The following is a 12,489-nucleotide window of genomic DNA, read 5'->3' as shown; positions in this document are numbered from 1 at the left end:
TTATTAATATTAATAATATTATATAAATTAAAGTTTATTATATTTTATACCTTTAAAAAAGTTGCGAAGTGGAGTTTACGCTTTGTTTGCTCAGACGTTAAATAGAATAATAATAACAATAATAACAATACTATCACGCGGCCTCTCACACGGATGTGCTGAAGCGCCGCTTCCAAGTGCGAGCCGCCAACATTCTCGTAGTAGATGTCGAACCCCTTCGGTGCAAGTCGCCCTAGAGCATCCATCGGCTTCTCCTTTTTATAGTTAAATCCGTCGTCGAAACCCAACTCATTGATAATGAAGTCCAGCTTCTTGTCGGATCCCACGGGCCCAATCACCGTCAAACTCTCACGCTTAGCAAGCTGCGCGACCACGGAGCCGACGGAACCGGCGGCGGAACTGACGAAGATGATCTCGCCCTTCTTGGGCTGGCCGATTTTGTATAGTGATGAAAAGGCCGTCAACCCGGCCCCGCCAAGCGGACCGGCTGACCGGTGAAGTAGTCCACTGTGAATGATGAACGTTAGTAACTCTTCTCTTGAAAAACCCCGAGAAAAGGTCAATTAAAGGAGGGTTAGTTCCTAAAATAAATTTAAGTAAAAGAGGCGGGCTTTAATATAACATACAGTCTAAATCATAAGGATTGTCAATCTTGATAGCGCCTTGGAGTTCCTGAGGGGTGAGAGAAGCGTATTGCGCAAAAGGTAGCTCCGTGTGAATGACATCGCCAGGGAAGAACCGGCTGTTATCCGACCTTAGGATACTGCCAATCGCAATATTTGTCATGGCTTTACCTATAATATAGGGGTCACTGAAAATAGGGATGTTGGCGTCGCGCATACGGGTTCTCAAGTACGGATCTAGTGACACAGACAGTACCTCGACTATGACACCGTCTCCTGGCACGGTATCGAGATCGAATAGCCGGTCTTCAACTGCGAAGTGCACCCCAGACACCGGTAGCCCATCCGGGATCTTCTTAAATACCCCAAAATAAGAGAGAAATACGCCTGTTCGGAAGTATTTCGGATCAATCCCCAATTATAAGGCCAATCCCTACCTAAACTAAAACGCAGCACCCGCTAGGGTGCGATAGGCGAGTGTACGTAGCCAGCACAAGTAATGGCATTATGGGATCTTTCTAGTCTTCATAGTAAAATAACATTCTATTCGGTATTTTATCTCGCAACGTCCTAAATCTTAGATCTTTTTATTTAGTTTCCATCCTCCAAGAAGCACCCTAGTTGTTACAAAAAACAGCGCAGCCATGACCATCGCCAACCCGCAGAATAGCCGTAACCCATTGTATGATTGAGGACCCTCTGTCCAGCCGGCGCCAATCAAGAGTCCCGCAATCGGGTTGCCAATCAGACCCGCGATTCCGTTGATGAGAAAAGTCGTCCCGACACGATACCCGATTTCTTTAATATCCGAGATACTAGCCACCAACGCGGGTATGGCAGCTGAGAATAGACCTATAGGCACACCGTACAGGGCGGCGAATGCGATGACTGCGCCGGTATTTGCTGCGCCTGGGAGCCAAAGGGCAAGTACTAAGACAGCGCCATACAATATGAAGATAATTACCATGTTGAAAGGGCCAAGGTAATCTCCTGCCCACAGTGGAAAGATACGACCTAAAATGCTATTGCAATTTTGTAAATATCATATCCCCTGGGGTTCTTAGGGCCATAACTTACCTGGTGGCATTGACAATGGGTAGAATGTAAGTGGTTAGGTTAGTTGGGACGCCGCTGACCTCTGCGGAAGCCTTGAGAAAGTCGTACGGGATAAGCATGCCCAACATACCGAAGAGACATGCCAGACTGGTGGTGACGAATATTCCATCGCGTAAGGGCTGAACGAATTGGACTAGTTCTATGGTTCTTGGGTTACGATCAAGTCTAGATCGGACCGTGAATATGGCGATTAACTGCATCCCGAGTATCATGAAGCCGATAATTCTGACCGTCCAGGGGAAGCCGAGCTGCTCGTTCAGGCGATCGAACATTATTCTAACCCGCTAGTTAGCGATGTCCTAAAAAATGATGGTGACGTGAGGGGAATCTCACGGTAGCACAACACCACCAACCCCTGATCCTGATGATGCTAAGCCCATAGCTAGTCCTCGACGTCGACGAAACCACGTGGAGATAGAGTTAACTGCGCTATGGAAAATCAGGCCCATACCGATACCGCAACAGACAGCTTGGGAGAGGAAGATCTGGTAGTATTGGGTGGACAGGGACAGCATCATGAGGCCGAATACGAGTAGAAAGGACCCGAGAATAACTAGGAGGTTCGGGCCGTAGTTGTCAAAAAACCAACCGGCAAACGGTGCGGCAACCGAAAGGAAGAAGACCTGGAGGGATAAGATCCAGGCAATGTTGCTAGGTGAATCGTCGCTTAAAAAATGAGTCTGATAGTAGTCCTGGAAGACGCCCATACTGGAGATGAAGCCATAACTCGCGAACATGCAGAACCATGAGCCTAGTACAGTGAGCCAGGCCATCTTGCCGCCATCTGGGAATTCCGATCCTGGTAGAGGGCTTGGCGCCTCTTTAATCTCGTTATCTTTTTCGCGGCTTCCATCGCTCGCGTATGCCGCCGTGGTATCAGGCCCTGTGCCCTGATTAGCGTCGTCAACCGAATTGGGTCGCGACATTTCTGCAAAGGAGTTGTTTCAGTTCGTCCACAGCAAGCTGTACAGGATATTTCTCTTTTCTTGATCTGATTCGAAATTGGTGGGTAGGAAAGGAGAGACATGTCTATTAGCGAATGAAACTGGCTGTTAGGTAAAACTGATTATTTGCCGACTCTAGGAAATAGCGATAACTCCAAAGGCACGGGGATAGCTTCTTGGACGACGAAATATCCGGGGTGACACAGAGTAAGCCAACATTTTAGGTAAAAACGCCTCATGGGGTATAAAGGGGTGTGAGTAGGTGCAGGTACTTTTACAGGTGAACTATCGTCTCGGCTAATATATTAGTTTTTAGTTTTTAAAAATCGCCCCTGTCTCGTTTTGACCATGACTATCATGGCTACAATCCCGGAATCCACCTCTACTGTTGATGTCAGAATTATCGATACGTATGTGTGCTCCGTACTGCAATACCGCAGACTAACCTAACAGTTTCTCTGCAGAAACACGCTCCTCTATCTCAAGACGGGCTTATTTTGGGAGACAAAGCTCAAAGGCTTCGAAGGCCTCCACGCCCCGACGTACTGCTTCCTAGTCTCTCACGGTAGTCGGCACGTGCTTTTCGATCTTGGGGTCCGGATAGATTGGGAGAATTATGCGCCCAAGATCGTCCAGCTGATTAAAGCCACCACTAAAGTGGCTACTGGCCTTGATGTTGCCTCGGTTCTCGACAAGGACGTAAGCGGGTTGCAAATCCGTAGTAGTGATGTCGAGGGTATCATCTGGTCGCATAATCATTTCGATCACACCGGAGATCCTTCTACGTTTCCGCCCAGCACCCAGCTCGTTGTTGGGCCTGGTGTCAAAGCTGCGTCTTGGCCCGGGTACCCGTCGAAACCAGATGCTGGCATCCTTGATACCGATGCAGCTGGGCGCGAGGTCCGCGAGATCACCTTCGCGAGTGCCGAGCTTCGCGTAGGTAGCTTCAACGCCTTTGACTATTTCGGTGACGGGTCATTCTACCTTCTCGATGCACCTGGCCATGCTATTGGCCATATGTGCGCATTAGCACGTACTACAGCTGATCCCCCCTCGTATGTCTTCATGGGCGCAGATGCGTGCCATCACCCTGGCATCATCAGACCGAGTGGGCGCTTACATATTCCGCGGGAATGTATTTGCGCGGGCTTATGGAAGAATACGGGGGAACCGCTTCTAAGTGTACCCCGGGGACTGGTCTTTGCGGACCATGCCGCTGCTGTGGAAACAGTGCACAAGATCCAGGAGTTGGACGCTTTGAGGGAAGTCTTCGTCATCCTCGCGCATGATACGACACTGAGGGGACGTATTCCGTTCTTTCCCGAGCGTATTAATGATTGGCAAGCGAAAGGTCTGCGCGAGAGAACGAGGTGGCTATTCTGCCAAGATTTCAAGGCAGCTGAGATCACGCAGTAGCAATATTAAGGAAAAGGGGTCGCCTGCTACAGCACTGCATTCATCATCTGACACATACTATAGGTACATACATGTAGGTCTCAGTTCAAACAGTACCTAATGCTAGGTATTTACCTTATAGTGCATCAATATTTCCTCTGGGCATTTTCGGGTGCTGACAGGGGCGGTCCTGACCCGTTATTAGAAGGCATGTCCGGCGGGTTTCCTTCTCCTAGTGTAAATCCCGCCACTAGGTAGAGCAATGATATAGGCAGGATGAGGAAGATCTCATATGGCAGACAAGACTCTAGCTCTGTTTCTCTCGAAGGAAGTACTATAGACATCTCACGTGCTGTAGATGCGCCTCTCGGGCGGATATGTGTAAAATTATCTACTGAGATAATCTACATCATCATAGCACATCAATGGGGTGTGTATCTAGATGGGTTACCTTTGGTAAAGAGGTACCTTGGTATGCATAATCTCACAATAGTGTGAATACCGTGTCCTATCATACTTACACCATCAGAGACCAACATGTCTGCAGAGAAAATCGTAGCCGTCCCTCACAGCCCTCGCAGCTGCTTTATTAGACTCCCAGCCCCGAACCGTGTCGAATAGGTGTCCAACATCTTCCAACACACGTAATTCTGCCTCGACGCCTGCTTCTGCCATCACAGTGTAGGTCCTGTGCGCCTGTTCCCAGGGAATCAAATCGTCCTGTCTCGGGTGTATGAGAAAACTCGGCGACGTGTACCTGCCACTTCGGACCTGAGGGTATAAGCTGACTGTCTCGATTAACGAACGAGATGGCGCCGGCGGTTCCACACGCGTAGCCCGATCTAGTCCCCGTAGTAGAACGTGAAGCGTTCGCCCCCGCCAATTCATGTAAAGGCTGACCTTGCTCCTAGAGTCACCCGGGGCTAGCCAGCCTCCGATGGCGCGTTTACTGGCTGCAATATTGTACCTTGTGATGGGCTCCTCAAAGACGCCATCCCATATATCGTCAGTTCGGAACTGTGCTGCCGCCGCATCCGTGCCTGCGGGGATATTCGGCTTCATCCAGAAGTCGTCCTCGTAGTCGCTGGGGCAGTACAACGCCAAGGTGGCGTCTGGAGCGTTGATGCCTCTAGGCGCATTCCAGCCGAGGGATAGAGCCAGAAAGCCACCGGTGGACCAGCCAATACTTACAACCCTTCCGCCGTCCGGTTTGATATCCAGCCTCCGAAGGGGCATATTTGGAAGAATCGTCCTGGCCCATTTAAGAGCATCGGCTACATCTTTCATGGGACCCCCCTGTAGAGTCGTTTCTGGGCAGAGCCTGTAATCTATGCTGATGGGAAGGAACCCCTTTTCTAAGAGGAGCTTTGTCTGGTCTGGCCTCACGTCCTTGCGGGATAGCATGATATGCCCTCCGCCGTGGATCATCAGAGCTGGAGAGGAAGTTAGTCATCTAGGTGCCTATTATTAAGATAATTAGGACAAATTAATCTCACCCACTGGAAGCTTTTTGTGCTGCTCCACTGTGTCGGTTGGGTAGTAGATGTCTGCGTGAAGATCTAAGCCGTCTACGTGCTTGAATACCACTGTCTCCATCGTATCAGCAGTACAATTCTGCGACGAAGCCAGCCTGCTCGAAGCTGAGGCTACAATGACTCTGAGGATGGCAGACTCGGGTTCCGTATTGTCCGACCAGTCCACATACTGGAAGCCGGCTTCACGTAGGACACGGTCCCAATGATATTCGTCGGCCAGCGCATACCGACGGCCGTCATTGAACAGCCACCAGCCTTCGAGCAAGCCAAAGACCAGGTCGAACCAGGGCAGCGTCTGCGTGAGCTCCACGAGGCACAGAATGCCGTCCGCATTCAGCATTTTGCGGATATTTGTTGTCGAAAGGACTAGGTCCCTGGTTGCGTGGATGCAATTGCTTGATACCACAATATCGAAGACACCGAGAAATCGCGCATCCGGCTGTTTCTCGATATCCATGACTTCGTACTCCATGAAGGGGCAGTCAGAAAATTTGCGACGCGCGGCTGCTACTAGCGACGGAGATAGGTCTGTGAACGTGTATGTGAAATCGCGTCCCGCGGCTTGGAGCTTCTTCACGAGGTACTTGGTAGTGCCGCCGGTGCCAGCCCCGAGCTCGAGAATGCGGATCCTGCGGTTTCCCGCCGAGCGCTGCAGCAACCCGGCCAAATACTGGGCTAGGAGCATCGTTGCGGCTTTGAACATCGGCGCGTTGGTGTATACATCCTCCAGCAACGAGCGGGCCGTGGCGTTTTGGAAGATGAGAGACAGGGGGCTCGCCGCACCGGATAGACAGTCTGCTAGTCTGTGCCCCGTAGTATGAAGCAGCTTCGTTTCCGAGCTGTGGGCCGGGAAAAGTTGGATCATCGAGTCGTATAGCGTCGAAGATCGGGCACTTGAGACGGCCTTTGCTGTGCGAATGTAGTCGCCATTCTCGCACGCGACTAGTCCCTGTTCCTCCAGAATCTCATATAGTCGAGTGACGACCTTTTGGTGTTTTGGTTCATAGAGAATAGGCTTTACCTTACCACCCTCTCGTACTTTGGCTATTGAGCACTCCAACGTGGCGAATGCTTCGATAATATAGGTAGTGACAAGTTCGTTTTGTAATGGCAATACGTTTTTGCAGAAGTTTCTGAATCCCGTCTCGTCTGCATAACTGCTCATTGTACCTCGTACGTCCGAGAAGTATCCCTGGCTCAATTCGGCGAAGTTATCTTGAGAAGCAGTTTCCGTATCTGCTATGTTTATAGACTCCTCGATAGTTTGGGTTTGGGCTTGGCTAAACCCGCCTACTCGTTGTCTAGAGACAGCGGGTATTTCCGAAACCCCATTTGGCTGAATGTAAAGGTACAATGATTGCACGTCGCCGAACTGTTGAAACTCTACGGCAGTGATTGAGAGATTGAATCGCTTATTTGTTTCTGCGAGTACCTCCGTAGCGATGAGTGAGTCAACGCCGAGTTCATCAAGGGTCGATGTCAGTCCAATTTCATCCAACGGAATCTCCATGATTTCGCTAAACATCATTCGTAGTTTTTGGAGGGTCGGGTTCTCCTTTCGCTGTGTTTCCTCACTATCTGAAGCTAGTGTCGTATCATTTGTGTCACTAGTTGGAGTGTCCAAGCTCTCGATGGCTGGAGATTGATAGCCGGAGTCTATGGTAGTCAATATATGGTCTTTCGGCGTACCAGCCTTATTCAATCTCGAAAGACTTCGCTCTAGGGACTTGAATGCAACCCCTTTGAAGGTAGCGCCCATAATCACCAGAATTAAATCTTTAGTGAGTATGTCATAAACGAAAATATCGTTAATCACGCTGTTCTCATCTGGGGATTGGTGATATTTCGAGTAGACATTCCAGGATCGGTTAACGACTTTGTTCTGGGTAAATGCCTTGGAAACCAACAGCTCCTCCATCTTCGTACAGACGAATACCTGGTTATTCCGTCGGTCCGAGAGACAATTGACATGAACACCTGCGACTTGCAAGAAATTGTCAAGCGAAATAGGATCTATATCACTATGATCCAGCGTGACCGGCCGTTCAGGGACCTTTACCAAGCCGATCGCTTCGTTCCCTTTCGCGGACACCGATTCGACTCCTTGGTAGTATGTGGCGTAGTTGACTACATCCGAGAAGAGTTGGTATACCATAGGACCACTTACTGTGGATGTCTGCGGTGACTCCTGAATTTGTTGGGTCCGGGCGTTCCTGGCGAGGCGCTTGGAGAGTTCTATACGAGTTGCTAAGATCGGGTCTCCAAATGGAATCAGGCAAACTTCGCCACTTGCATGGTATGTCTCTGGTAGTCCTTCTTTCGAACCCGTGAAAACGCGGAAAACCCAGGAGGTATTTGACAAGTCACATAACTGCAGATATAGGGGGCTTTCTAGCCCTAGCCCCAAAGGCGCATCCATTGTCAAATCCTTGATCTGGGGAGTATGCCCCTCCTTGGTCCCCAATACAATTTGTGCGGCCATGACTGCGAGTTCGACATACATGGAAGCTGGACACAGGCTTTGCTTCACTACGGCATGGCCGCGTACCCCAAGGTCGAAAGATCCACTGGCTTTGTTGACTATGAAAAGCTTTTTATCGGAATCTCTCATGAGCAAGGGCTTATTATAACTTAGATCGTGACTTGTGATAGTTTTGTTCCCGGCGGATGGAGGTTTGTAGTCAATCCAATGTTGAACTTTCTCAAACTGGTAAGGGGGGACACTAATATTTTTCCAGTTACCGTGAGACCCCTGGAATGGCCAATATTGGGCTTTTGATCCAGCTTCCCATAGCTGACAAACTGCATCTGAGAGCTGAGAGAGGGCGTTGGAGCTACTCAGATTAAGATGGACAAATACGTTTTCTGCTTCTGCACTGGATCCGAGGGCACGACGAGCCATTGGGATGACAGGCGATGCAGAACCAGCCCCAATCCAGACAGCCGAGGGAACTCGTTGGTTAATTCTTTGCACCGCGTCAGCGAAATATACCGGATCGCGTGTATGTTGTATAATCTCCTCTGAAGTGAACTTGGTCCACGTGCTACCTTTGGAGCACGTCTCCATCCGCATTGCAGGCGCCTTAATACTGATGGAGCTCGCTAGCGTCCTCAGCTTTGGAAGGATATGGTCAACAACGTATGAGTGGTAAGCATGGGTATTCTTTAGCTTGTGAAATATCGTGCCCCTGGTTGTGCACTGTTGCTCAAGGCATTTCATCGATTCTTCGTTTCCACCTAACACAAAGCTCCGTGGTCCATTATAGCAGGATATTTCCACGCGGTAACCCGGTTTCGAGTTGACTAGGCTGATTATTGCGTTTAAATCGTCGAGACTCGATTCTACCGAAATCATACGACCGGCTTCGTCCCCGCAAGCATCTGTTAGAAGATGAGCGCGACCTGAAATGAATTTCAAAGAATCTCCTAACGATATTGAGCCAGCGATGCACAAGGCTGTCAACTGTCCAAAGCTGTGTCCGACTAGGGTGTCTATCTCAACTCCACTGTCAATCAAAGTCATAGCCGTGGCATATTGGATGCTGAAGAGGGTGCAATGAAGAACGGCGAGGTTTCCTTGGGGTTTATCATCGAAGATCCCGGGATATATGTTCGGAAGGCCAAGGGATTGGCATGCTTTGTTGCATTTGTCCTGTGAGTAAGATATAAATATCAATGTTTATGCTACACTTGTCTGTAAGACTTACCAGGTGATTTTGCAATGATTTCGAATTATCGTAGACTTCCTTGGAAATAGTGGCGATACGTCCATTCTGGCCACCGAAGCATAGAATGACTGGATATTTTTTACCATCTAGCTTATTTCTTTCTGATAGTTTAGATGACCGCGCGTCGAGTTGCGAAATGAGCCCTGAACCGCTTCTTGCCGTGATGGCTAACCGATGATGGAATGATGGGTTCTGTTTCCGCGCAATGTTAAACATTAAATTGGCAAAGGATCCTGCATACCCTGGGAGCCACTCTCTCAGAGCATCCAGATATAACGCGAGGCTCTCCTGAGACTTTGCCGCTACAAGCAACGGGCATGGTATACTGAGTTCAAGTTCTTTAATAGTACTGCCCTGACTCACTGGCACGTGTTCCCTCAGAACAAGTGCTGCATTGCTGCCTGCTGCACCATAGTTGTTGATAAGAGCCACACGGCGACCCGGCCACGACTGTGTCGATTGTGGAATTACAATTTGTTCCGACTCCTTTATCTTGGGATTCAAGTTGCAAAAGTTGGCCTGTTTAGGGATGATGCCGTGTTCCATCATCAGTAAACACTTGATCAAGCCTGTCACTCCGGAGGCTGCCTCGGTATGGCCTACATTGTCTTTAACCGAACCTAAGAAGAGTTTGCTTGGACGAGATGCACTGGCGAACGCCATACGTATGCTCTCGTACTCAATAGGGTCGCCGACTGGAGTGCCTTATAACGAGTTAACATCAATAATTATTGGTGTTTGACATTCTACTCACCTGTGCCATGTGCCTCCACGTACGTCACCTCTTGGGCATTTATCGAGGCGCGTGATAATGCCTGCCGATAAAGCTTGGTTTGAGACTCAGAATGTGGAACGGTAATGGGAGAACAATTAGATCCCTGATTCACGGCAGAACCAGAAATTACCCCTAATATGAGATCTCCATCCGCGAGCGCCTCGGATAGGCGCTTCAGAATGACAATACCGGCGCCTTCTCCTCGGCAGTAACCATCAGCGGACGCATCAAAGGCTTTGGATGACCCGCTTGGACTCAGAAAGGACGCTGCGGCCAAGTTTTGGTATAATGTTGGACAGGTGATGACATTGACACCACCTGCCAAGGCCATGGAGCACTCATTGGTAAGGAGGGCCTATCAAAGTATAAGCTACATGTTAAATAGTTCAAGGAAGTAAATGTTGCGAGAGCTTACCAGACAGGCTGTATGAATGGCTACAGCAGAAGACGAACAAGCCGTATCAATGGTGAGGGAAGGGCCAGACCACCCGAAATGATGACTTACTCGCCCGCTGAGAAATGCCCGAAGAGTTCCAAGGGCAGAAAAGGCGGTTGCATCTTTAGATGCCACATTACCTTCGTAGTCCACAGAACCTACCCCGAGATAGAACCCAACTTCCGAGGTTCGGGGGGCTGGGCTGTAATAACCCGCAGATTCAAGGGCTTCGTATGCAACTTGGAGGACGAGTCTCTGTTGCGGATCCATGGACTTGGCTTCGAGGCTTAGTAGACCAAAGAATCTTTGATCGAATGCTGCAGCAACTTGGTCGTCAAGAAAGTTCCCCCAAAACTTCATATCCTTCGGTTCCCGGTTGATATTAGATGTGTCGAACCGCTTAGGAGATACTCTGCCGATACTGGTTTTCCCCTGCAAGAGCATTTGCCAGAACTCGACAGACGAGTTAGCAGATGGAAAACGACAAGACATCCCGATGACTGCAATTTCTTCCGTTGGGCTACTGGGGAAGTTGACCGGAGAAACGGAGGATCCTTGCGAGGTGAGATCATTGGGAATCCTCTTTTTGCTTGATAATGATCTAGGTACGAAGGACCCTTTGCCAATAGGGAGTAGGCAAACATTAGGAGGTAGCTCCTCCAGGGTATTTTTGACTACCTGGAACCAATGGCATCTTTTGGACAAGATTGTGTCTATGGCAATGTCATGCAGACGCCCTGACTTGAGCACCTTTCCGTCGCCATTGGATCTCAAGGCGTACATGAGATCGCTAGAATCGGGCAGCTGGAAAATGCTCTGATCTTTAAAAAGATCCCCAAGTGCTTTGGCAGCTCGGGCGTATCTCTCGTTGTGAAAACCACCATGCAGTCCGATAGGCTGGGTCGTTATACTCGCCTGTCGAATTTGGCTGATGTAGCCGGGAAGATCGTCTCTTGGCAAGGTAATAGTGATACATCTTTCGTCTGTGAGGCAGGATACATAGGCCTGGCCTTAAACATTAGTAATTTGTCTTTGAGGTCATGGTCTAGACTATTATTAGTGACTCACCCTAGGGTACATGTCGAGACAGGCCTCCAAATAGGTTCTGTCCGTGTCTGTCTTCCAACTAACAGAGAGCGCTACCATACGTTCCTCATGTCTATGTGCTAGATTTTCTGCTTCGACTACCATGCCGATACATACAGCAATGCGTATTGCGACGGAAAAGTTCTTCTCGAGATCCATACAATTCCTTGAGCACGCTACGGCGGCAGAAGATAGAAATCCGAGGCAGAATCCCTGAACCGCTCGAAGCTTTGGAAGTTCCCATGAAGGATCGATGCCTTGTCCGTCGGCTTTATAGCTATTTAGGAGGCCAGTCGAACTAATGAACTCGGTTGCTTGGGAAATAATAGTTAAGGAAGCAAGATGGATGTTCGAAATGGACGTAACATCAAGTAGGCCAGTCCCTATTGCGAAGCCAGATAGTTCTTGTAGGGCTTCAAGTCCTGAGACAGGAAGACTAGCATCGCTCCCCTGAAGAATTGGCCACAGGGAAGGAAGTTCTATCAATGCTTCGCGGAGGAACTTTAGCTCTGGTTGCTTTTGCAACATGTGTTGCATACTCTTGAGAGTTTCTTGAGTCCATTGAACCACGGTTGGGCCAAATAAGACGCAGTCAAGCTCTTGGGGACTATAATGATCCATAACGTTGGAGCGGGAACGAAATAATAGTGTTGAGACTTGCGAGATAGTATAAAGATGCTGAGAGAAGTCAGTTTTCGATGAGCAAGAGCCTGTCTTATAGACTACCACCCCTATATTTCGAAGACTCTTAGTGGTCGGCGGTGGTTAGTACATACCTACCTAAGTACCTTAGGTAACCTATGAAAATTATTGGATAGGACTAAAGTCGAATACTTGAATCATCTGTCTTA

The 12,489-nt window shown here is 49.1% G+C and overlaps 4 protein-coding genes across 4 annotated transcripts; 1 reads left to right on the top strand and 3 right to left on the bottom strand.

Moving 5' to 3' along the window:
* Window positions 1-32: 32 nt before the first annotated feature.
* On the bottom strand, window positions 33-1,112 carry F4817DRAFT_342121 (uncharacterized protein). Its single transcript, XM_049303871.1, has 2 exons — window positions 627-1,112; window positions 33-507 (listed from the first exon to the last, which is right to left on the bottom strand). The coding sequence occupies exons 1-2, from the start codon at window positions 838-840 to the stop codon at window positions 461-463; spliced, it is 261 nt and encodes an 86-aa protein (XP_049157718.1). The 5' UTR covers window positions 841-1,112; the 3' UTR covers window positions 33-460.
* F4817DRAFT_160320 (major facilitator superfamily domain-containing protein) lies at window positions 1,021-2,918 on the bottom strand. Its single transcript, XM_049298082.1, has 3 exons — window positions 2,073-2,918; window positions 1,701-2,015; window positions 1,021-1,645 (listed from the first exon to the last, which is right to left on the bottom strand). The coding sequence occupies exons 1-3, from the start codon at window positions 2,663-2,665 to the stop codon at window positions 1,201-1,203; spliced, it is 1,353 nt and encodes a 450-aa protein (XP_049157717.1). The 5' UTR covers window positions 2,666-2,918; the 3' UTR covers window positions 1,021-1,200.
* Window positions 2,857-4,227, top strand: F4817DRAFT_160262 (Metallo-hydrolase/oxidoreductase). The gene is made up of 3 exons (XM_049298081.1): window positions 2,857-2,937; window positions 3,000-3,093; window positions 3,148-4,227. Exons 2-3 carry the CDS (start codon window positions 3,032-3,034, stop codon window positions 4,097-4,099), a joined length of 1,014 nt encoding a protein of 337 aa, XP_049157716.1. The 5' UTR covers window positions 2,857-2,937; window positions 3,000-3,031; the 3' UTR covers window positions 4,100-4,227.
* Window positions 4,162-12,259, bottom strand: F4817DRAFT_366356 (uncharacterized protein; the record flags this gene model as incomplete). The annotated part of the gene is made up of 7 exons (XM_049306975.1): window positions 4,162-5,511; window positions 5,575-7,596; window positions 7,636-9,265; window positions 9,321-10,045; window positions 10,096-10,471; window positions 10,532-11,557; window positions 11,621-12,259. The coding sequence occupies 7 exons, from the start codon at window positions 12,257-12,259 to the stop codon at window positions 4,604-4,606; spliced, it is 7,326 nt and encodes a 2,441-aa protein (XP_049157715.1). The 3' UTR covers window positions 4,162-4,603.
* Window positions 12,260-12,489: the final 230 nt, after the last annotated feature.

The sequence above is a fragment of the Daldinia loculata genome, assembly GCF_022478755.1.
Source record: "Daldinia loculata strain CBS 113971 unplaced genomic scaffold F4817scaffold_35, whole genome shotgun sequence".
In the NCBI taxonomy this organism is placed as follows: Eukaryota; Fungi; Ascomycota; class Sordariomycetes; order Xylariales; family Hypoxylaceae; genus Daldinia; species Daldinia loculata.
The sequence above is the reverse complement of the archived record's forward strand: the minus strand, read 5'-3'. Positions and strand labels throughout refer to the sequence as shown.